The sequence below is a fragment of the Chiloscyllium plagiosum genome, unplaced genomic scaffold (assembly GCF_037043375.1).
Source record: "Chiloscyllium plagiosum isolate Xiang-an unplaced genomic scaffold, Cpla_swu_hap1 HiC_scaffold_44, whole genome shotgun sequence".
Lineage (NCBI taxonomy): Eukaryota > Metazoa > Chordata > Chondrichthyes > Orectolobiformes > Hemiscylliidae > Chiloscyllium > Chiloscyllium plagiosum.
In genome coordinates, this window is record NW_028270182.1 from 13,858,278 (window position 1) to 13,880,195 (window position 21,918).

At 46.1% G+C, this 21,918-nt stretch overlaps 1 protein-coding gene across 2 annotated transcripts in view; it reads right to left on the reverse strand.

The window, feature by feature from the left end:
* Nucleotides 1-836: 836 nt before the first annotated feature.
* LOC122544364 (claudin-15-like) overlaps nucleotides 837-21,918 on the reverse strand; it is a 28,922-nt gene continuing 7,840 nt past the window's right edge. The window contains exons 2-6 of one of the 2 annotated variants that reach the window (XM_087983070.1): nucleotides 16,647-16,811; nucleotides 14,470-14,551; nucleotides 9,206-9,313; nucleotides 8,454-8,603; nucleotides 837-2,882 (exon numbers count right to left, since the gene is read on the reverse strand). In XM_087983070.1, the coding sequence (XP_087839196.1) occupies nucleotides 8,489-8,603; nucleotides 9,206-9,313; nucleotides 14,470-14,551; nucleotides 16,647-16,811 (470 nt within the window). In that variant the 3' untranslated portion in view covers nucleotides 837-2,882; nucleotides 8,454-8,488. Of the gene's footprint in view, nucleotides 2,883-7,383; nucleotides 8,604-9,205; nucleotides 9,314-14,469; nucleotides 14,552-16,646; nucleotides 16,812-21,918 lie in introns of those variants that run through there. The other variant, XM_043683597.2, reaches the window with a different exon arrangement.

Consider the following 21,918-nt stretch of genomic DNA (forward strand, 5'->3'; position numbering starts at 1 on the left):
CGGGATGAAGATGTTACTGGCTAGGCCAGCATTTATTGCCTATACCCAAATGGTTACGAGTCAACCATATTGTTCTGGGATGAAAGTCACATGTAGGCTAGACCAGGTGAGAATGGCAGTTTCCTCCTCTAAAGGACATTAGCAAACCATTTGGGTTTTTCCAACAATCGACAATTGTTTCCTGGTTATCATTTGACTCTTAATACCAGGTATTCACTGAATTCAAATTCCACCATCTGCTGTGGCAGGGACCGTAGAATATTATCTGGGTTAAAAATCTAGCAATAATACCACCACGTTATTAGCTCCCCTCTGTTTGTAAGCTCATGACAAACAGGAATAGGGCATTCAGCCCCTTTAGTCTGTTCTGCCATTCAATAACGTAATAGCAGATTTTCTACTCCACCTTCCCATTCTATCCCCATATCATCTGATTACCTTGGAGCCCAAAGATCTATGGACCAAGCACCTCACAGTTTGGAAATTCCAAAAATTAACCAAAATATTTTAATATTATAAATATTATGTTTATGTTTTAACTTCTGACTCGTGAAGTACACAATGCACATCAACACCAATGCAAGACTGAAACTGACAGGTAGAATGGATATATCAGCCAAGTAAGTTCTGCTTTACATAAGCTCGCTGTTCTGACTCCTTAATTGCACTTCAAATATATTCAAATTCATTTTGTGCTCACTAAGGTGATGCTGTGATATAGGTATTCTAATCAGTGATGTTTTACTTAAATTTAACTGGTGGTATAATACGATGCATTTAAATCATCATGATATAACTTACGACTGCAATCATGTTCAAATAATGACCAAAATTGGTAGGTGGTAAAAATAACCTCCTTTATTCAGAAACTGCAAGTAGCACAAATTCGAGATGGCAATAGAATCCCAAAGTACAGTTCTTACATATATAAAAATTCCATTACTCTGCTGTTATATCTTTTTTATCTTGAGTACACAAAGGTTTGAGAAGCTTCTGTCCTAAGAGACAGGAGATGGGCTAAAACATGTGCTAAATCCTGGCTGCTACTCCTGATAGGATTAAGAGTGCCTGTCAGGTCTACGTGCATAATTGAGAGCTGTTAGTCCTTTTGTCTTTTAAGTTGGTAGATGTTTGTGAGTAAAAAAAATACTAGGCCTGTATGCTCTAAATAAGTTAGGAATTGTGCCTGTACCTAATAAAAGTACAAACTGATTTCCGCAGCTGGGCTGTGAGATTTGTTTACTCTTTGCCAGTGTATTATTCATTTGAGCAACTTCATGGAAGCACTATTTTGTCAGTTAAGGGAATAGTGGTCCTGTTAAAAGGTACTCAACAAGTACATACTAACTGGAGAAAATGTTTGGTATTTCAGGTCCGAGAGACAGTTGACAAGGGCTGAATAATGTTATAATGTTATACTTGATGGGATTGTTTCGTTTACAATATTGACACCTATTCAAAGATAGCTAGGCCTAAATATTGCTGGTAGCAAAGGCTGATAGGGTGTGAAAATGAAGTAATGGGTTTGAAAGGGTTGTTTTAAATTTGGTCTATCTTATGATAATAAAGTATACTACAGAACCATCTTATGTCAGTGGTGGGCAAATTATTGGAGAGGATGCTGAAAGACAGGATTTATGATTATTTGGAAAAGCATAGTTTGATTAGAGATAGCCAACATGGCTTTGTGAGGGACAGATCATGCCTCACAAACCTTTTTGAATTCTTTGAGGATGAGACAAAACACATTGATGAAGGTGGATGTGGTGTATATGGATTTTAGCAAGGCTTTGATAAGGTTTCCCATAGTAGGCTCATTCAGAAAGTAAGGAGGCATGGGATACAGGAAAATTTGGCTGTCTGAATCCAGAATTGGCTGGCCCATAGAAGACAGAGGGTGGTAGAAGGTGGAAAGTATTCAGCCTGGAGCTCCGTGACCAGTGATGTTCCCGCAAGGATCTGTTCTGGGACTTCTGTGGATAGTGTGCAGGGTTGTTATTGGTTGCAATGGGACATTGACTGGATACAGAGCTGGGCCAAAAAGTGGCAGATGGAGTTCAACCTGGTGTGAAGTGGTTAATTTTGGACGGTCAAATTTGAATGAAGATTACAGGGTTAAAGGCAGGCTTCGTGGCAGCGTGGATCGTGGGATCCAGTCCATAGATCCCTCAAAGTTGCCACCCAAGTTGACAGGGTTATTAGTAATGCATATTGTGTCTTGGCTTTTATTAGCCGGGGTATTGAGTTTAAGAACCGCGAGGTTATTTTCCAGTTCTACAAAGCCCTGATTAGACCACATTTGGAATATTGTGTTGAGTTCTGGTCACCTCATTACAGGAAGGATGTGGAAGCTCTGGACAGGGTGCAGAGGAGTTTTACCCGGATGCTGCCTGAACTGGAGGGCATGTCTTATGAAGAAAGGTTGAGTGAGCTAGGGCTTTTCTCATTGGAGTGAAGAAGACTGGGTGATCAGTAGCATCTGGTATGGTCCTTCCCACTTTGCACCTCAGGGTTCCTTGTGGATCTTTTTCACAAGAACCCACTCACCTAGTACGGTGTCATGACACCCCAGCGATTCTTTCCAGGCCGATACTTGTGAGGAAGCAAAACTTGCAGCATCAGTTAGTACACGACAGTGAAACAATAAGGCATCACGCATAAGGTGACAGTCAGCAGCATAGTGGGAGTCTGTGTAAAAGTTGGCAGGCTGATCCCCTGCTGTTCTGCAGGCTTCAGTCAGACACCGAAATTCTGCTGATGCTCTGGAGGATAGGCTTCCCGACATCATGGCAGCGTAGAATGTCATGACATTCCATCCAGCTTTCCTGTGATCCATAGTTAATATTCACTTCCCACTTGCTTTTCGCATGGGCCACACCAGGCTGTCAGAAATACAATGGGTTTTCATTAAAGTCCCTTTTTCCTGTTTGGTACAAGCTGATACTGTTTTTCTCGAAGTCGCGGGTTTTGTTTTCAGTAACTTGCAGTCATCCCTGTTTTTAGCCCAAATGGGGTGATCTCTTAATTCTTCCCTTTGTAGGGTTCTGGTGGACCTCATTCCTCATCCATCATTGAAATATAAAGAGGAATTCAGCTGGGTGAAGGAGTGGCTGGGCTACAGGTACTACCCATATAATGGTTACTAACTCATGAGGGCCGAATTCAAGGTGTATGGGTTTGGTCCATTTGATTGCAATCCTGTCAGCTTCTGCTCTGTAAGCTGTCCTCACTGCCCTGTCTAATGGGAGTTTGGTCTCATACCTCTGGGATAGGTACAACAATTCTGCTCCTGTGTCCAAAAGGCAGTCAATGTCCAGGTCACCCACTCTCATGTTCACATGCAGTCTGTCTCCCTTCTGCTGGCAAAAAGCAAAGGGTGGGCTCTGTCAGTTTTTTGTCATTTTTAGTAGCTCCTGCTATTCTAGGGGATCGGTCTTACTCCCAGCTTCCAGGTTCTCCCCGTCCTCCTTGTTTATTAGGCAACAGCTCCCTTTTCCCCTTTGCCAACATTTCCTGCCCAGCGGCCTTCCTTTCCACAGATGTAACAGTGTTCTGGGCGTTTGTCTTGGGTCTTCCCAGGTTTACTGAGGCTCTGTCCCATTTGTTCTATCTGTAAGGTTCACAGTTTGGTGCCCATATCTCTGTCAAGCTGAAGAGCTCAGTCCACCAAGTCATAGTGATTACTTCCCAATCTGATTTAGTCACTTTAAACATTTTAGTTCAGCTCAGGTTTAAGTCTGGCCACAAAGCAGATTTCAGTGGACCATAATCGCAACCTTCCTAATCCCTGTCATCGTGCACATTTGAGAGGTCTGCATATTCTTTCCAGGTCATCCTCAACCTTTCCTCATATTCTGTGACCTCTGTGGGTTTTTGACAGCAAGCTGTGACTTTTGTCCAATTGGTCTTATGCGGGTTATACCCCGGTAACCACTGTTTTATTGCTGTTCAGCCAGCTTGCAGCTCCTGTTGTACTCTCTAAGAGCACCTTTGACTGCCTCATGGAGGAGGTGTCCTTCTCTTTCAGTTACAGTAACTTTCAGATTTTGTACCCCAACCCAGGGATGGAGCATATATATTCCCCTTAACTGGTCCAGGCTTTTCCTCATTGGCCTCTTCTTTGGGTGAGGCATTTCTTTAGATCATCTATCCATATTGTCAGGGGTTGCATGTCCATGCACAGTGTGCATTTCAGTCTGTAGTACTGGAACATCCACCTCAGTACCATCCTCTAATCTCTGTCTGACCATTTTTTCTATCTTTACTTTCCTGGTTTTAAGGAGTTGGAAAAATGGTACGGGGAATATACAGTCCTCACCACTTTCACTGCTGGATTCCCTCTGTTTCCCAAGGGCAATCGCTTTGTTTTTCTGAATAAGCTCCTGGATGTTTTGGGTGGTCGCGTACAAATTCTCTGTGGGCTTGGGGAGCGGGAAAGAAACTGACAGGACTGTTATCTCATCCTTCAATTTCTTGTTCTCTTTTTCAAGCCCCTGATTTTTAAGATGAGCTGATCCCTATTTGCATCTTTCTTTCTGCGGTTGTTCACACACTGCTTTTTAATGCTCTTTAAGTTGGATTACTTCACGATCATGGGCTGATGCAGTCAAGACTTGTTTTCTCTGGCGAGCTTGTCCCATTAATGCAAGGGAACATTTAATCCTGTCTTTATCTTTCTGTCGAGTGGCTTTGCCCAGACACATTTCATGTCATCTCGTGTCCATTGTCTTTAGAGGATTCTGCCCAATTTTGGTTAGGGTCTTCCCTAACGAAAACTGTACCTCAAGGTAGTTCTGCAACTGCCACAGCATTTCTTCCTCCGTTATAATTGGGAGAGACTAGCCCACCTGTGAACGTTATAGGAAGGTTCCCAGGTTCACCATGATCATCCTAATTTATGCATCGTGGGCAATTTGCTGCTGTGGGAAATTCCCTGCCATAGACTATGTTAGCCGATCTGAAGTCTAAATGCAGGGGATTTGAAATAAAATAGCAAACTCATGAAAGGCTTGGGATCGTGTTTGTGGACTACTCTAAGAAGGAACGGGGCTGTGTGAGCAAGACCAAAAGGGTCTTGCTAGAACACTTGGATCAAATCATACAGTACAAGACAGGCCCTTCATCCCATCAAGTGTGATGGCACAGTGGCTAGCGCTGCTGCCTCAGCAGCAGGGATCCAGGTTCAATCCCAACCTCCAGGTGATGGCCTGCCTGAGGTTCGCACGCTCTCTTCATGTCTGTATGGGGTGGGGAGTTTCTCCCACAGTCCAAAGACGTGGAGCTTAGGGTAGATTGGCCATGCTAAATCGCCCCATAGCGTCCAGGGATGCGTCTGATATGTGGGTTAACCTTGTGTTATAGTGTAGAGGAATGGGTCACTCTTTGGAGGATCGGTGTGAACTCTATGGGCCGAATGGCCTGCTTCCACACTTTAGGGATTCAATTCTATGAAGTCCATACTTCCAAAATTATTCTGCTACCTACATTTCTCCACAAATTTATCCAAAAGGATGAGGCCATTACTGGTTAGGCCTACCATTTATTAACCATCCCTAATTGCCCAGTGGGCTGTTAAGTGTCAATCTCATTGCTCTGGGTCTGGAGTCACATATAGGCCAGGCCAGGTTGGTAGGGTTGGGAGTTCCCTTCCTGAAAGGAAGGTAGCAAATCTGGTGAGTTTTTATCTGAACAATTGTCATCTTTATTAGACCCTTATATTCCAGGTTTGGCATTGGACTCAGTACCACCACCTGCCATAGCCAGATTTGAACCCAGGTTTACAGAGCATTACCTAGGTCTCTGGATTAAGAGGGCCAGCATTAAGACCAATAGGTCACCCCCTCCCTTCTCTCTTCCTGAAGTACAGTGCCTGGGTAGCTAGATGCAGTCCTCCCATGGACTCCTCACTTTGCAATGGATTTGGGGAGTTGGTTGTGGGAGGGGGGGGGGGGGGGGGGCGGTGTCAAGTGAATGAACTACCAGACAGGGTGGAAAGTCAGGGCTTCATCAGGATGCTTGGACCAGGAGCAGTATCCAGTTCCATCATTTCAGTCCCCGCCCTTGCCAGAAATAGACCCGCCATGATCATATTGAATGGCGAAGCAGGCTGGAATGGCCCAATCCTGCTTGTATCTTCGGAATTCAAACAAGGACAGGACTTATACAGTTACAGGGCCTTGGGTAGTGTTGTAGAACAAGGAGACTGAGGGAATCAGGTACATAAGTCTTTGAGATTTGCATCACGCATTGACAGGGTGGTTAAGAAGGCGTTTAGCATAGCGTTAAACCTATGCCCCCTAGTATTTGACGTGCACACTGGGAAAAAGACTCAGACTATCCACGTCTCTCAAAATAATATCTGCTTCTAACAGGTCACCTCTCAATCTCCGACACTCTCGTAAAATCAATTCAAGTCTATATTCTTATAACTAATAGGCTCCAATTCAGGTAAACCTCTCTTGCACCCTCCAAAGTTTTCACATCCCTTCTGTAGCATAGTCATAGTGTCACAGAGTCGTTGGGTTATATATAGCACGGAAACAGACCCTTCGGTCCAACTTGTCCACACTGATCAGATATCCTAAACTAATCTGGTCCCATTTGCCAGCATTTTGCCCATATCCCTCTAAACCCTTCTTACTTACATACTTACTTACAGAAGCCTTCTACATTTTGTAATTGTACCTACCTCCACCGGAGACAGGAATTGTACGCAGTATTCCAAAACTGGCTGAACCAATGTCTTCAGTATTACTAACAAAAGACACATTTTTGACTTGCAGTTATCAGGACAGTCTGCAAGAATACCAATTCAAGGTGAACACCATATAATAGTGTCACTCTCTTCTCGTACATCAGCATTCTTGCAAAGGTCCTGATGAGTGCAAGGTAAGAAGCTGCTAAAATATTTCTTGACAGTGCTGTGGAACCCAAAGTCACTGACAGCAAAGGGCAAGAGGGATGTGGAAATGGCAGCAAAGAGTGGTCTCATAAGTGGCAGGGTGGAGGTTGATTGAAGACAATTATGAGGTGACCCATTTGTGCAGAGGGGCTCCAGATCAAGCTGAGCTCCTGACTGAACATCATGATGAGGAGCTGGTTGAGGTGGCAGCGGAACAAGGATTGAACTGTTGGTTCCTTATTACACCAGGGTCATTCAGAAATTTCCATCAGCTGAGGCGGCAGCAATCAAGGTACTCTCAGGATCTGAACTCCGATTCAAAGTCCAGAGCGCTCACCAAGGAATCTGTACCTTTCTGGGGCATCCCGTACACACAAAAACACACCACTGAACTTATCCTCATCCCAAATAAAATGCAAAATTCCCAACGCGGAGACCCCACAATTATAGGCAACCCCGAAACATCCACGTAAAGCTCTTGCCGGATTTGGAAGTGAACTTTAATAAAAGTTTATGAGCCTGGACGCAGTTTTATTAATCTGATTACATTTTTTGTTGATTCGGACAGTATTATTATTAAGGTGAGGGTAAAGTACAAAGGTCACTCTCCCGCGCCATGTTTACAAGTGAATTTGCAGAACATTTCGGAAGAATCTTCTATGCCCGGTCACACAGAACAATTACTCAGTGCGCGCCCTGGAGATCATTTGTGGCCTTCCGGTGGGAGATTTGTGTATCGTTACAAACGCGGGGGGGGGGGGGGGGGTTATCAGGGATACAATAGCTCACTTTCAATTGTTAAGGCTGAAGTGCACCACAAGATTCCAGATCTCATTAGAACTAATCAATCGATATTATCAGTGCGTAATACAGTCACTGATTAGCACAGAGGAAATTAGCTACTGATCTTTTATCACAGGCATGTTTCACACCGACTTGCTTTCACAATAGGAGCAAGAAGCAAATTAGGCCATTCGGCCCCTTTGAGGCTGCTCCACTATTCGATAAGATCCATTTTTGCCTTCACCTCTGCTTTCCCCACCAACCACAAACTTTGATTTCATTTTGTCACCTCTCAAAGCACAGAGGGTGGAAATAGGGATCTTGCTCATTTTTTCTTTGATTCACTCACGGGATGAGGACGTCGCTGGCTAGGCCTATCATTTATTGCCAATCCCTAATTGCCCAAAGGAGTCAAGCACATTGCTGTGGGTCTAGAGTCGCATGTAGGCCAGGCCAGACTAGGTAAGGATGACTGTTCTGAGAGTCACCGCACCTGAAACATTAAGTCTGGTTTCTCTTCGCTGGTCGCGGCGAAGTGTTGGAGGGAGAAAGAGCGAGAGAGAGACACGCATTGAATCATGTTGTATCGATCGGTTATATAGAAGCTCCGTCAGAAACAATGATCAGATATTTTTAGCAAAAGGCTATAGAGAGAGAGAGAAAAAAATTCACTCCAGTCCTATCTCACGAGGTTTGGAAGTGGATGCATGTAGGGTGACAGGAGATAGCCATCCCCCACAGAGTAAGGACCCGCCCCATGCCCACGCACCAGAGAGAGTCAAGGCACCAGAGGTAAGAACGCCCTCAAACGTAAGCGTTCTTCCCGTAGTTGCTGGCATTATCCGGCTCCGAGTTCCACTTCTTGGTCACCTCTCCCGGCTGGGGGGATCTGGCCGTCCTGTATGTGTACGTGTAGCTACTGCAAGAAAAAACACATGAGAGTGACGGATCCACCATCTCACTCGTCAACGTGAGATCTCAAGATGTTGAGCCCGTGTCTGGGCATGTAGGGAGGCAGGCTGGAACCAGGGAGGAAGCAGCAGGGAGGGGATGGTGCAGGGGGTGGCAAGGGGGAGCAGCGTGGTAGTGTGGGAGCATTCTCTGTTTCCAAAGAGGAGAATGTTGATTTTTTTTCCAATCTCTGTGAAATAGCATCGGATGCTCATTGTTCGATATTGAGTGGGCAGGGACTGCACGGTGGGTGGGGGGAGATGTTGGGGTTGGCAGGCTGCAGAGAGTCAGTGTGTTTGAGGAGGGAAGACATTCGGTACCCAACGAAGGAGGGCCCAGGGAGTCAGTACCCCAGGCAATGCCCAGGGGGTGGTGTTCAAATGGACAAAGGGGCAGATCCAGGCACCCCATTGAGAAGGGGGAGGGGTTGGAGGAGTGAGGGATGGTGCCAATCCCAGGCCGGAGAGGTCAGCACCCTGGGGATACAGTAGGACCCATGACAAGGTTGGGGTGGGGGCAGCCACAGTGCTGTTAACACGTTCCCACAACAGGAGGGGCTTTGAGACTTACCCTCTGACATCCTTGGCCGTTCGGCACGAGCAGCACAGGCAGATCCCACCAATCAGCTCCAGAGATGCTCCCGCCCAGCCAATGTAAAGGCCCGGTCCCAGTTCGTACCTCGTATTAGACAGGGGGGAGACAACGGTGGGTATTGACAACTGTAGACCTTCCTTAAGCACCCCCTCACTCTCCAAACCTTTGCCAAAGGAACATCCCCCCCCCCCAACCACACTCCTCCAGACTGACTCACTAAACACAGGACTATTGCTAGTGGTTGGTAGGGGGCATCAAAAACTTTCCGCAATTTCTCCTTTTCCAACACTAACCAATGGATTTGTTTTCTGCTCCCTGGGTAGGTCAATAGTATTGCCAACTTGCAACTTTTAGTGCAGGGTTTTGTGACAGGGTGGAAGTGTTTCCACTCATCTTTCTAACAAAGGGGGAGGGCAGGTGGGCAGATAGACAAAGCAAACAGGGAGGTGGACAAATTGGGCAGGGGAGGAGGTAAAGGCAAATAGACAAAGTTGCAAGATGGAAGAGACCTTGGAGTGCAGGTTCATAGCTCCTTGAAAGTGGAGTCGCAGGTAGATAGGTTAGTGAAGAAGGCGTTTGGTATGCTTTCCTTTATTGATCAGATATTGAGTACAGGAGTTGGGAGGTCATGTTGCGACTGTACAGGACATTGGTTCGGCCACTGTTGGAATATTGCATGCAATTCTGGTCTCCTTCCTATCGGAAAGATGTTGTGAAACTTGAAAAGGTTCAGAAAAAATTTACAAGGATGTTGCCAGGGTTGGAGGATTTGAGCTATAGGGAGAGGCTGACCAGGCTGGGGCTGTTTTCCCTGGAGCGTCAGAGGCTGAGGGGTGACCTTATGGAAGTTTACAAAATGATGAGGGGCATGGATAGGATAAATAGACAAAGTCTTTTCCCTGGGATCGGAGAGTCCAGAACTAGAGGGCATAGGTTTCGGGTGAGAGGAGAAAGATATAAAAGAGACTTTAGGGGCAACCTTTTCACACAGAGGGTGGTACGTATATGAAATGAGCTGCCAGAGGATGTGATGGGGGCAGGTACAATTGCAACATTTAAAAGGCATTTGGATGAGTATATGAATAGGAAGGGTTTGGAGGGATATGGGCCGGGTGCTGGCAGGTGGGAATAGATTGGGTTGGGATATCTGGTCGGCATGGACGGGTTAGACCGAAGGGTCTGTTTCCATGTTGTACATCTCTATGACTCTATGAACAGAGTGGGGAAAAGCCAAAGTGGAGGGATGGGCGGAACAGAGAGTTTGGATAAAGCAGGGATGAAAGACCAAGATCATAGAATCCCAACAGTGTGGAAGCAGGCCAATTGGCCCAACAAGTCCACACCGACCCTCCAAGGAGTATCCCACCAGACCCATTCCCCTACCATTTACCACCAACTAATACACTTGACCTACACATCCCTGAACACTATGGGACAATTTAGCATGGCCAATTCACCTCACCTGCACATCTTTGGATTGTGGGAGGAAACTGGAGCACCCGGAGGAAATCCACGCAGACACGAGGAGAATGTGCAAACTCCACACAGATGGCTGCCCAAATCTGGAATCAAACCTGGGTCCCTGGTGCTATGAGGCAGCAGCGCTAACCATTGAGCCACCATGTCACCCATTCTTCTCTTTGTCTAAACTTGAATATTTGATCCATATTCTGAAGTGTCAGGGGTGTCGAGGGCTAAGGGGTGACCTTATAGAGGTTTATAAAATCCTGGGCGGACCATTGATAGGGTAAATATACAAGAACTAGAGGCCATAGGTTTACAGTGAGGGGGATAGATTTAGAAAGGACTGAAGAGGCAACAGAGTGTGGTGAGTGTGTGGAATATACTGCCAGCGGTGGTAGTAGAGTCAGATACATTAGGGACATTTACACAACTCTTGGGTAGGCACACAGAAGATAGTACAATGAAGGGTATGTAGGTTAGTTTGATCTTAGAGTAGGATAAAAGGCCGGCACAACATGGAGGGCCAAGGGCCTGTACTATGCTGTACTGTTCTATGTAACGTTTTCACGCAGAGGGTGGTGCATGGATGGAATGATGTAATGTTGAATCAGGAGCTGAAATTGGCCTGTCACAGAGATGTTGCTACAGTTGTTATGAGGGATTTCAACATGCAGGTAGACTGGGAGAATCAGGATGGTTTTGGACCTCAAGAAAGAGACTTTGTGGGGTGCCTCAGAGATGGATTCTTAGAACAGCTGGTGCTGGAGACGACAAGGGAGAAGGCAATTCTGGATTTGGTATTGTGCAACGAACCAGAATTGGTCAGTGACCTCGAAGTGAAGAAGCCATTGGGAAGTAGTGACCATAATACAATAAGCTTCAATCTGCAATTTGAGAGGGAGCGGGTACAATCGGAAGTGACAATATTCCTGTTGAATAAAGGGAACTATGGAGCTATGAGGGAGGAGCTGGCTAAATTTCAATAGTGCAATACCTTAGCAGGGAGGACAGTGGAGGAACAATGGCGGATATTTCTGTGTACAATGCAGAAGTTGCAGGATCAGTTCATTCCAAAAAGGAAGAAAGATCCTAGGAGGAAGTATGGGTGGCCGTGGCTGACATGGGAAGTTAAGAAACATATAAAGTTAAAAGAGAAAAAGTATAATATAGCAAAGATAAGTGGGAAAACAGAGGACTGGGAAGCTTTTAAAGAACAACAGAGGATTACTAAGAAGGAAATACGCAGAGAAAAAATGAGGTACGAAAGTAAACTGGCCAATAATATAAAGGAGGATAGTAAAAACTTTTTTAGGTATGTGAAAGGCAAAAAAAATGGTTAAGACTAAAATTGGGCCCTTGAAGACAGAAACAGGGGAATATATTACGGGGAACAAAGAAATGGCAGAAGAATTGAATTGGTACTTCAGATCTGTGTTCACTGAGGAAGACACAAGCAATCTCCCCGAGGTAACAGTGGCTGAAGGACCTGAACTTAAGGGAATTTATATTTGCCAGGAATTGGTTCAGAGAGACTGTTAGGTCTGAAGGTTGATAAGTCCCCGGGTCCTGATGGTCTACATCCCAGGGTACTGAAGGAGGTGGCTTGAGAAATCGTAGATGCGTTGGTGATTATTTTCCAGAGTTCGATAGATTCGGGATCAGTTCCTGTGGATTGGAGGGTGGCTAATGTTGTACCACTTTTTAAGAAAGGTGGGAGAGAGAAAACAGGAAATTATAGACCAGTTAGTCTGACCTCAGTGGTGGGAAAGATGCTAGAGTCTATTATAAAGAATGAAATTACGACACATCTGGATAGTAGTAACAGGATAGGTCAGAGTCAGCATGGATTTATGAAGGGGAAATCATGCTTGACTAATCTTCTGGAATTTTTTGAGGATGTAACTCGGAAGATGGACAGGGGAGATCCAGTAGATGTAGTGTACCTGGACTTTCAGAAAGCTTTTGATAAAGTCCCACATAGGAGGTTAGTGAGCAAAATTAGGGTGCATGGTATTGGGGGCAAAGTACTAACTTGGATTGAAAGTTGGTTGGCTGATAGGAAACAAAGAGTAGTGATAAACGGCTCCATTTCCGACTGGCAGGCAGAGATGGCAGGTACCGCAGGGGTCAGTACTGGGACTGCAGCTTTTTACAATATACGTTAATGATATAGAAGATGGTATTAGCAATAACATTAGCAAATTTGCTGATGATACTAAGCTGGGTGGCAGGGTGAAATGTGATGAGGATGTTAGGAAATTACAGGGTGATCTGGACAAGTTAGGTGAGTGGTCAGATGCATGGCAGATGCAGTTTAATGTGGATAAATGTATGGTTATCCACTTTGGTGGCAAGAACAGGAAGGCAGATTACTACCAAAATGGATTCAATTTAGGTAAAGGGGCAGTACAGAGCGATCTGGGTGTTCTTGTACACCAGTCAATGAAGGTAAGCATGCAGGTACAGCAGGCAGTGAAGAAGGCTAATAGCATGCTGGCCTTCATAACAAGAGGGATTGAGTATAGAAGCAAAGAGGTTCTTCTGCAGCTGTACAGGGCCCTGGTGAGACCACACCTGGAGTACTGTGTGTAGTTCTGGTCTCCAAATTTGAGGAAAGACATTCTGGCTGTTGAGGGAGTGCAGCGTAGGTTCACGAGGTCAATTCCTGGGATGGCGGGATTACCTTACACTGAAAGACTGGAGCAACTGGGCTTGTATACCCTTGAGTTTAGAAGACTGAGAGGGGATCTGATTGAGACATATAAGATTATTAAATGATTGGACACTCTGGCAGCAGGAAACATGTTTCCGCTGATGGGTGAGTGCCGAACCAGAGGACACAGCTTAAAAATACGGGGTAGACCATTTAGGACAGATGAGGAGAAACGTCTTCACCCAGAGAGTGGTGGCTGTGTGGAATGCCCTGCCCCAGAGGGCAGTGGAGGCCGTCTCTGGATTCATTTAAGAAAGAGTTGGATAGAGCTCTCAAGGATAGTGGAATCAAGGGTTATGGAGATAAGGCAGGAACAGGATACTGATTAAGGATGATCAGCCATGATCATATTGAATGGTGATGCAGGCTCGAAGGGCAGAATGGCCTACTCCTGCACCTATTGTCTATTGTCTATTGAATTAACTGCCAGAGGAAGTGGTGGAAGCTGGTACAATTACAGCATTTAAAAGGCATCTGGATGGGTATATGAATAGGAAAGGTTTAGAGGGATATGGGCTAAGCGTTGGCAATTGGACAAGGTCAGATTGGGATGTCTGGTTGGCATGGACAAATTGGACCGAAGGGTCTGTCTCCATGCTGTACATCTCTATGACTCTACTTCCGCTCCTGATCCACACGGATTGATGAATCGGGAGGGATGGAAGGCCTAAATCCAGGTCATGTATTCACTCGGTCATCCCGGATGCTGAATCTGCCCAACCTCGACCCTCGGGGGAGTCACATCTCTGGTTGCGGCATCCAAAATATGCATCAATTCGGAGTCGCTGCACTGGGGGTTCACATCTCACTCGGGGACCTTAAACCCAGGGTGAGAGAGCCAGCAGTGAGGGGGTTACCCACTCAGAGACACAACACTGAGGGAATACTGCACTGAGACAGTGCGTCCCAATACTGGCACCCACCCTTTTCTCAAGGATAGTTTTGCTCTCTCCCTTCAATGTGGGCATGTTCCTGTGCAAAGGAGTCAGGTTTGAATGTTGGATGGTGACCCAAACTGTCACCTGCCTGAGGAATGCCAGCTCACCACGTGGCAGTCACTTACTTGGTTCCGAGGTAGGTCAGATCATAAAACTGCACAGTGACATTGAAGGCGTACCAGGAAACTGGGACCATTGCACACAGGGCTGCGGAAGAAAAATATCACCATCAAACATGCTAATGTTTATAACACTAATGCCAAACACACCAATGCCAAATGCACCAACACCAAACACACCAACATCAAATGTGCCAATGCCAAACACACCAATGCCAAATGCATCAGTGCCAAACAGACCAACACCAAATGCACCAATGCCAAATGCACCAATGTCAAACACACCAACGTCAAATGCACCAACATGAAACACACTGTCAAACGTACCAACACCAAATACACCAACATCAAACATACCAATGTCAAATGCCAAATACATCAATGCCAAACACACCAATACCAAATGCACCAATGTCAAACTTACCAATGCAAAACACACTAATGCCAAATGCACCAACACCAAACATACCAATGCCAAATGCACCAATGCCAAACACACCAATTCCAAACATACTGTCAAATACACAACGCCAAACACACCAATGTCAAATGCACCAACCTCAAACGTACTGTCAAACGCACCAATGCCAAATACACCAATGTCAAATGCATCAACATCAAATGCACCAATGTCAAATGCCAAACACACCATTGCCAAACACACCATTGCCAAACACACCACGTCAAATGCACCAATGTCAAACACACCAACACCAAACACACCAATGCCAAATGCACCAACACCAAATGCACCAATGCCAAATACACCATCCTCAGTCTATGCATCCTCAAACCCACCACTGTTATTCACAGCCTCAGAATTACAGTATTATTAAACACTGAGGAAAGCAGAATGAGCAGAGTTCACAGCACTAATCACTAGCAACACCCCCTTCCCTCCCCCATGAAACTCACTCCCAGGACCTACACTCTCATTTCCCATCTCCCCCAATTCACATCCTTCAAAATCAGACCTAATTCCCACCTCCCACTCAGACATTCCCAACTCACACCTTCCCCCACTCACGCCTTCCCAACCCACACCTTCCCAACTCACACCTTCCTCAACTCACACCTTCCCCAACTCACGCCTTCCCAATTTACACCTTCCCCAACTCACGCCTTCCCAATTTACACCTTCCCCACTCACGCCTTCCCAATTTACACCTTCCCCACTCACGCCTTCCCCCACTCACGCCTTCCCCCACTCACACCTTCCCCCACTCACGTCTTCCCAACCCACACCTTCCCAACTCACACCTTCCCAACTCACACCTTCCTCAACTCACACCTTCCCAACTCATATCTTCCTCAACTCACGCCTTCCCAACTCATGCCTTCCCAACTCACACCTTCCCCCACTCACGCCTTCCCAATTCACGCCTTCCCAACTCACACCTTCCTCAACTCACACCTTCCCCCACTCACACCTTCCCCCACTCATGCCTTCCCAACTCACACCTTCCCAACTCACACCTTCCCCACTCACACCTTCCCAACCCACACATTCCCAACTCACACCTTTCTCTACTCACAACTTCCCCCCTCACGCCTTCCCAACTCACGCCTTCCCAACCCACACATTCCCAACTCACACCTTTCTCAACTCACACCTTCCCCCACTTACACCTTCCCAACCCACACCTTCCCAATCTTCATGCTCTTAACACAAATACCTTCAATTCAAGCCTCCCCAACTCACCCTCCCAATTCAAACGCTCCCAACTCACACCCTCCCCAACTTACACCTCCCCAACACAAACCCTTCCAACGTACACGCCCTCAACTCACACACCCCCAACTCACACCCTCCCAATTCCAATCCCCTCAACTCACAGACCATCAACTCATAGCTCACCAGTTCACAGCCTCTGAATTCATACCTGCGCAACTCAACACCCCTCCAATACATTCCACCCCCAACTCGCACACACCCCAAATCACACCCTCTGAAATCCCATTCTCCCTGTGTCACATCCTCCCCTGGTCACAACACCCATCTTACACCCCTCGGATCCACACTCAACTCCCCTACCAACCAGCTCCTACCCCAACTGACCACACACACACAAACTCACACACACTTACAAACACATGTAGACACACATACACAGACACACACATACACACCTTCCCACTCCCCCTTACACAGTGCACTGGGACTCAGCTCCCCACCCACTCACCGGCTATAATAAACAGGACCCCTCCAGCAGTAGCCACCTTTGCCTTCACAGTGGGTTCCGTGTTACCCAGTAGTGTGCATTTCAGTCCAAACAAACTGGTAATTCCAGCAAAAAATCCCAACAAGATGGAAATGATCATCAAGGCCTGGGAAGCACGGATATAATCTAAAAACAGGAGACAGAGGTTGGGTGGTCAATTCATCACACTGCAATAGAATATGGAAACAAGCCAATCCCAACATCCAGTCAACTAGTCAAATCACCACATCGATACCCACCATGCAGTCAAACAGATACCAGTGTCCAATCAGTTATGGGGAGGCAATGGTCTAGTGGCATTATCACTAGATCATAGAATCCCTACAGTGTGGAAAGAGACCATTTGGCCCAACTGGTCCACACTGACCCTCCCATCCAGGCCCCATAACCCTATCCTGCATTTTCACAAGGTTTACCCACCGAGCCTGCACAACCCTATGGGTAATTTAGCATAGCCCGTCCACCCTAACCTGCACATCTATGGATCGTGGGAGGAAACTGGAGCACCTGGAGGAAACCCACAAAGACACAAGGAGAATGTGCAAACTCCACACAGACAGTCATCCGAGGCTGGAATCAAACACGTGTCCCTGGTGCCATGAGGCAGCAGTGCTAACCTATGTCACCCTAGAGACGATTAATCCAGAAATTCATCTAATATTCTGGTGACCCAGGTTCAAATCCCACCATGGCAGATTGTGGAATTTGAATTCAAAAACAAATATTTGGAATTATTAATTCAATAAATTGATTGTCAGGAAAAACACATCCAGTTCACGAATGTCCTTTAGGGAAAGAAACTGCCATCCTTTACCTGGTCTGGCCTACATGTGACTCCAGACCCACAGCCCAATGTGGTTGACAATTAACGGCTCTCTGAAATGGCCTAGCAAGCCACTCAGTTGTATCAATCACCCAAATGTTCAGCAAAGAAATGAAACTGGTCAGACGACCTCGCACTGACCTAGGCGCCGGAAAAAATAACGGCAGAAACAGCCCTGTCGATCCCATAATGTCCTCCTTGCTAACAGGTGGGGGCTAGTGCCAATATTGGGAGAGTGTCTCACAGACTTGTCAAGCAACAGCCTGATATAGTCATATTCACGGAATCATACCTTACAGTCAATGTCCCAGACACCACCACACCACCTCTGGATATATCCTGTCTTGTTGGCAGGACAGACCCAGCAGAGATGGTGGCACAGTGGGATACAGTCAGGAGGGAATTGCTTGGGAATCCTCAACATTGACTCCAGACCCCATGGTCTCATGGCCTCAGGTTGAACATGGGCAAGGAAACCTCCTGTTCGTTACCATGTACCATCTTCCTTTGGCTGATGAATCAGTACTCTTCCATGTCCAACAATACTAGGAGGATGCACTGAGGATGAAAAGGGCACAGAATGTACTCAGGGGATGGAGGATTTCAATGTCCAACACCAAGAGTGGCTCGGCAGCAGTATCACAGACCAAGCTGGTCAGGTCCTAAAGGACATCACTGCGAGACTGGGTCTGTGGCAGGTGGGCAGGGAATAACAAGAGGAAAAAACATACTTGACCTCATCCTTACCAATCTGTCGGTTGCAGAAACATCTGTCCATGACAGTATCGGTCAAAGTGACCACTACACAGTCCTTGTGGAGACCAAGTCCCACCTTCACATTGAGAATACCCTCCATCATGTTGTGTGGCAGTATCACCAAGCTAATTGGGACAGACTTTGAACTGATCTAGCAGCTCAAGACTGGGCATCCCTGTGGGCCATCAACAGCAGCAGAACTGTTCTCCAACACAATTTGCAAACTCATGGCCTGGCATATCCCCCACTCAACCATTACCATCAAGCCAGGGGATCAACCTTGGTTCAATGGAGAGTGCAGGAGGGTGCAGCCAGGAGCAGTACCAGACATATCTGAAGATGAGGTGTCAACCTGGTGAAGCCACCAAACAGGATTACTTGCCAAAACAGCATAAGAAGCAAGTGATAGACAGAGCTAAGGAATCCATAACCAACAGATCAATCTAAGCTCTGCAGTCCTTCCACATCCAATCGTGAATGGTGCTGGACAATTAAACAGCTCACTAGAGGAGGAGGCTCCACAAATATCGACATCCTCAATGATGGAAGAGCCCAGCACATCAGTGCAAAAGGTAAAGCTGAAGCATCGTTCAGTGCCCCCCAGCATTACAGATACCAGTCTTCAGCCATTCAACTCAAGAAAATTTTGGAGGCGCTGGATATTGCAAAGGCTATGGGTCCTGACAACATTCTAGCAATAGTCCCGAAGACTTGGGCTCCAGAACTTGCTGCTTCCTTAGCCAAGCTCTTCCAATACAGTTTAAACAGTGGCATCTGCCCAACAATGTGGAAAATTGCCCAGGTCATATAAATGCAGTGGCTACAAGAGCAGGTCAGAGGCTAGGAACACTGACGAGTAACTCACCTTCTGACTCCTCAAAGCCTGTCCACCATCTACAAGGCACAAGGCAGGTTCAATGCTCACCACTTGCCTGGATGGGGGCAGCTCCAATGCTCAAGAAACGTAACACCATCCAGGGCAAAGCAGGCTCTGCTTGATTGGCACCACATTTATAATTATCCACTCCCTCCACCACTGATGCTCAGTGTGTACCATCTAAAGATTCACTGAAGGAATTCACCAAAGATCCTCAGATAGCAGCTTCCAAACCCACGACCACTTCCATCTAGAAGGACAAGGGCAGCAGATACATGGGAATACCACCCCCTGCAAGCTCCCCTCTGAGCTACTGCCCAACCTGACTTCGAAATATATCACCGTTCCTTCAGTGTCACTGGGTCAAAATCCTTGAATTCCTTCCCTAATGGCACTGTAGGCAGACTGCAGCAGTTCAAGAAAGCAGCTCACCCCCACCTTCTCAAGGAGGACCTAGGGATAGGCAATAAATGCTGGGCCCAGCCAGCAATGCCCACATCCCACCAGTGAATGTAAAAAAAATCACCAGATACCTAGTGCCCCAACCAAAGCATTGCAGATACCCAGTACCCAATCACAGGTATCAAGTCCCTACCAACCTAGTACTTGAATTGCTGACCTAAACAAGCCAGGATCTGAGGGTCACTCAGCATTAGTGGGACATATGGACAAACCAAGCAGACTTACAGAAATGTGGTTCCTGCTGTCTGCGTTTAAAGGACACAATCTTCAGTGTTACTTCCCCACTCTAGGCACTGTGACATGGGGAAGAACACACAGTCACCCGAGGCTGGGATTGAACCCAGGACCTCGGTGCTATGAGGCAGTGTTGCTAACAGCTGAGCCACCGCACTGTCCCTTTGGAGTTTGGAAAAACGCAAGGTGATCTCATTGAGAACTACAAGGTTCTTAAGGAGTTTGACGGGGTTGACACTGAGAGATGTTTGGGAATATACAGAGCGGGTGGGACGTGACATTGAAACCAAAGATCACCATGGTCGTGTGGAATGGGAGGACAGACTCAATGGGCTGAATGACCTATTCCCATTTCTTACGTTTTTTACACTTGAACATTATAGCATGCTGTGATACTCTATACAGAAGTAAAGAGCTTTATTACATGATAGGATCAGATTTTATGACAACGCAGGATAGTTTGATGCTCATATCAGTGATTAGTTGTGTGACAGTCAACTTTAATTTGATATGGAACCTGCTGCACATCACCATAAGGAGTAGGAGTAGGAGTAAGCCATCTGGCCCAATTCAATGTTCAACATTCAATCTCAGTCCCTGCCACCATGTTACAAGCTCTCAGTTTAACAGTGTGGCTTAAACTGTGTCATTATTGAATTAGCCAGAAGATGTACGCTCACAGTGAGTGCATGGATGTGGAAAAGCCAGGAGGTACATTAGTATAGTATTGTATTATATAGTGAGTAATTACAGAGGAAATTAGCAATTTAAATACTAGTTTATAGAGTCATAGAGTCATACAGCACAGAAACAATCCCTTCAGTCCACGCCGACCATAATCCCAAACTAAATTAGTCCCACCTGCCTGCACTTGGCCCATATCCCTCCAAACGTTTCTTATACATGTACTTAACCAAATGTCTTTTTTACCTTGTAACTGTACCTGCATCCCCCACTTCCTCTGGAAGTTCATTCCACACGCAAACCACTTTCTGTGTAAAAAAGTTGCCCCTCATGTTCTTTTTAAATCTTTTTCCTCTCACCTTAAAAATATGCCCCCTAGTTTTGAAATCCCCCATCGTAGGGAAAAAACAGCTACCATTCACCTTACCTACACCCCTCATGATGTTATAAATCTCGAGAATGTCACCCATCAATCTCCTACGCTCCAGTGAGAAAAAGACCCAGCCTCTCCTTATAACTCAAACCGTCCATTCAAGGCAACACCCTGGTAAATCTTTTCTAAACCCTCTTGATGATATCGTTCTTATAACAGGGAGACCAGAACTTGACACTGTACTCCGGGAGTGGCCTCATTAGCGTCCTGTACAACCTCAATATGATGTCCCAACTCCTATACCCAAAGGTCTGAGCAATGAAAGCAAGCATGCTAAACGCCTTCTTAACCACCCTGTCGACACAAAGTTCAAAAATTATGTAGCTGAGCCCCTAGGTCCCTCTGTTCTATAACACCACTCAAGACTTTGCTTTTAATTGTAGAAGTCCTGCCATTGTTTATTTTACCAAAATGCAATATCTTGCATTTATCCAAATCAAACTCCATCTCCTATTTAGAATATTGGGAATGCTGGACAATACATGCATGCATGAAAAGCAGACTTGGAGTAATGAAGGACTGGTGTGACGAAGCAGAGAAGTTCTGTAGGGGTGAATTGTTAATCCAGATTGGAATCGTTGCTGTCTCATATTGGGTTATAACCAGCTCAGGAACATTTAAATTCCCTCACAGCAACAGAGTTCACTCTGCGATGGAGGGCTTTTCATGCTGTGTAAAGAGGTGAGTTGTTGAGCGGATGTAAAAAAGATAGTAAATGCCGAAACACAGAACACACTCAACCTGGACATTGGGTTCGTATCGGAAAGTTGTCTCAAGGTTCTGTAATCTAATCTCGCTGTTATCTCAACCCAGCTTCAAAGTTCACGCATTAAGCCTTATTACAGTTCGCAGTAGGGCTGATAAAACACGGACTGTGATCTGAGTGGTGATCCATCCCATAGTCGATCATCGAGAAGAACACATTGTTCGACTCAAATCTTCCGATCTGAGCGCCCTATTGCTG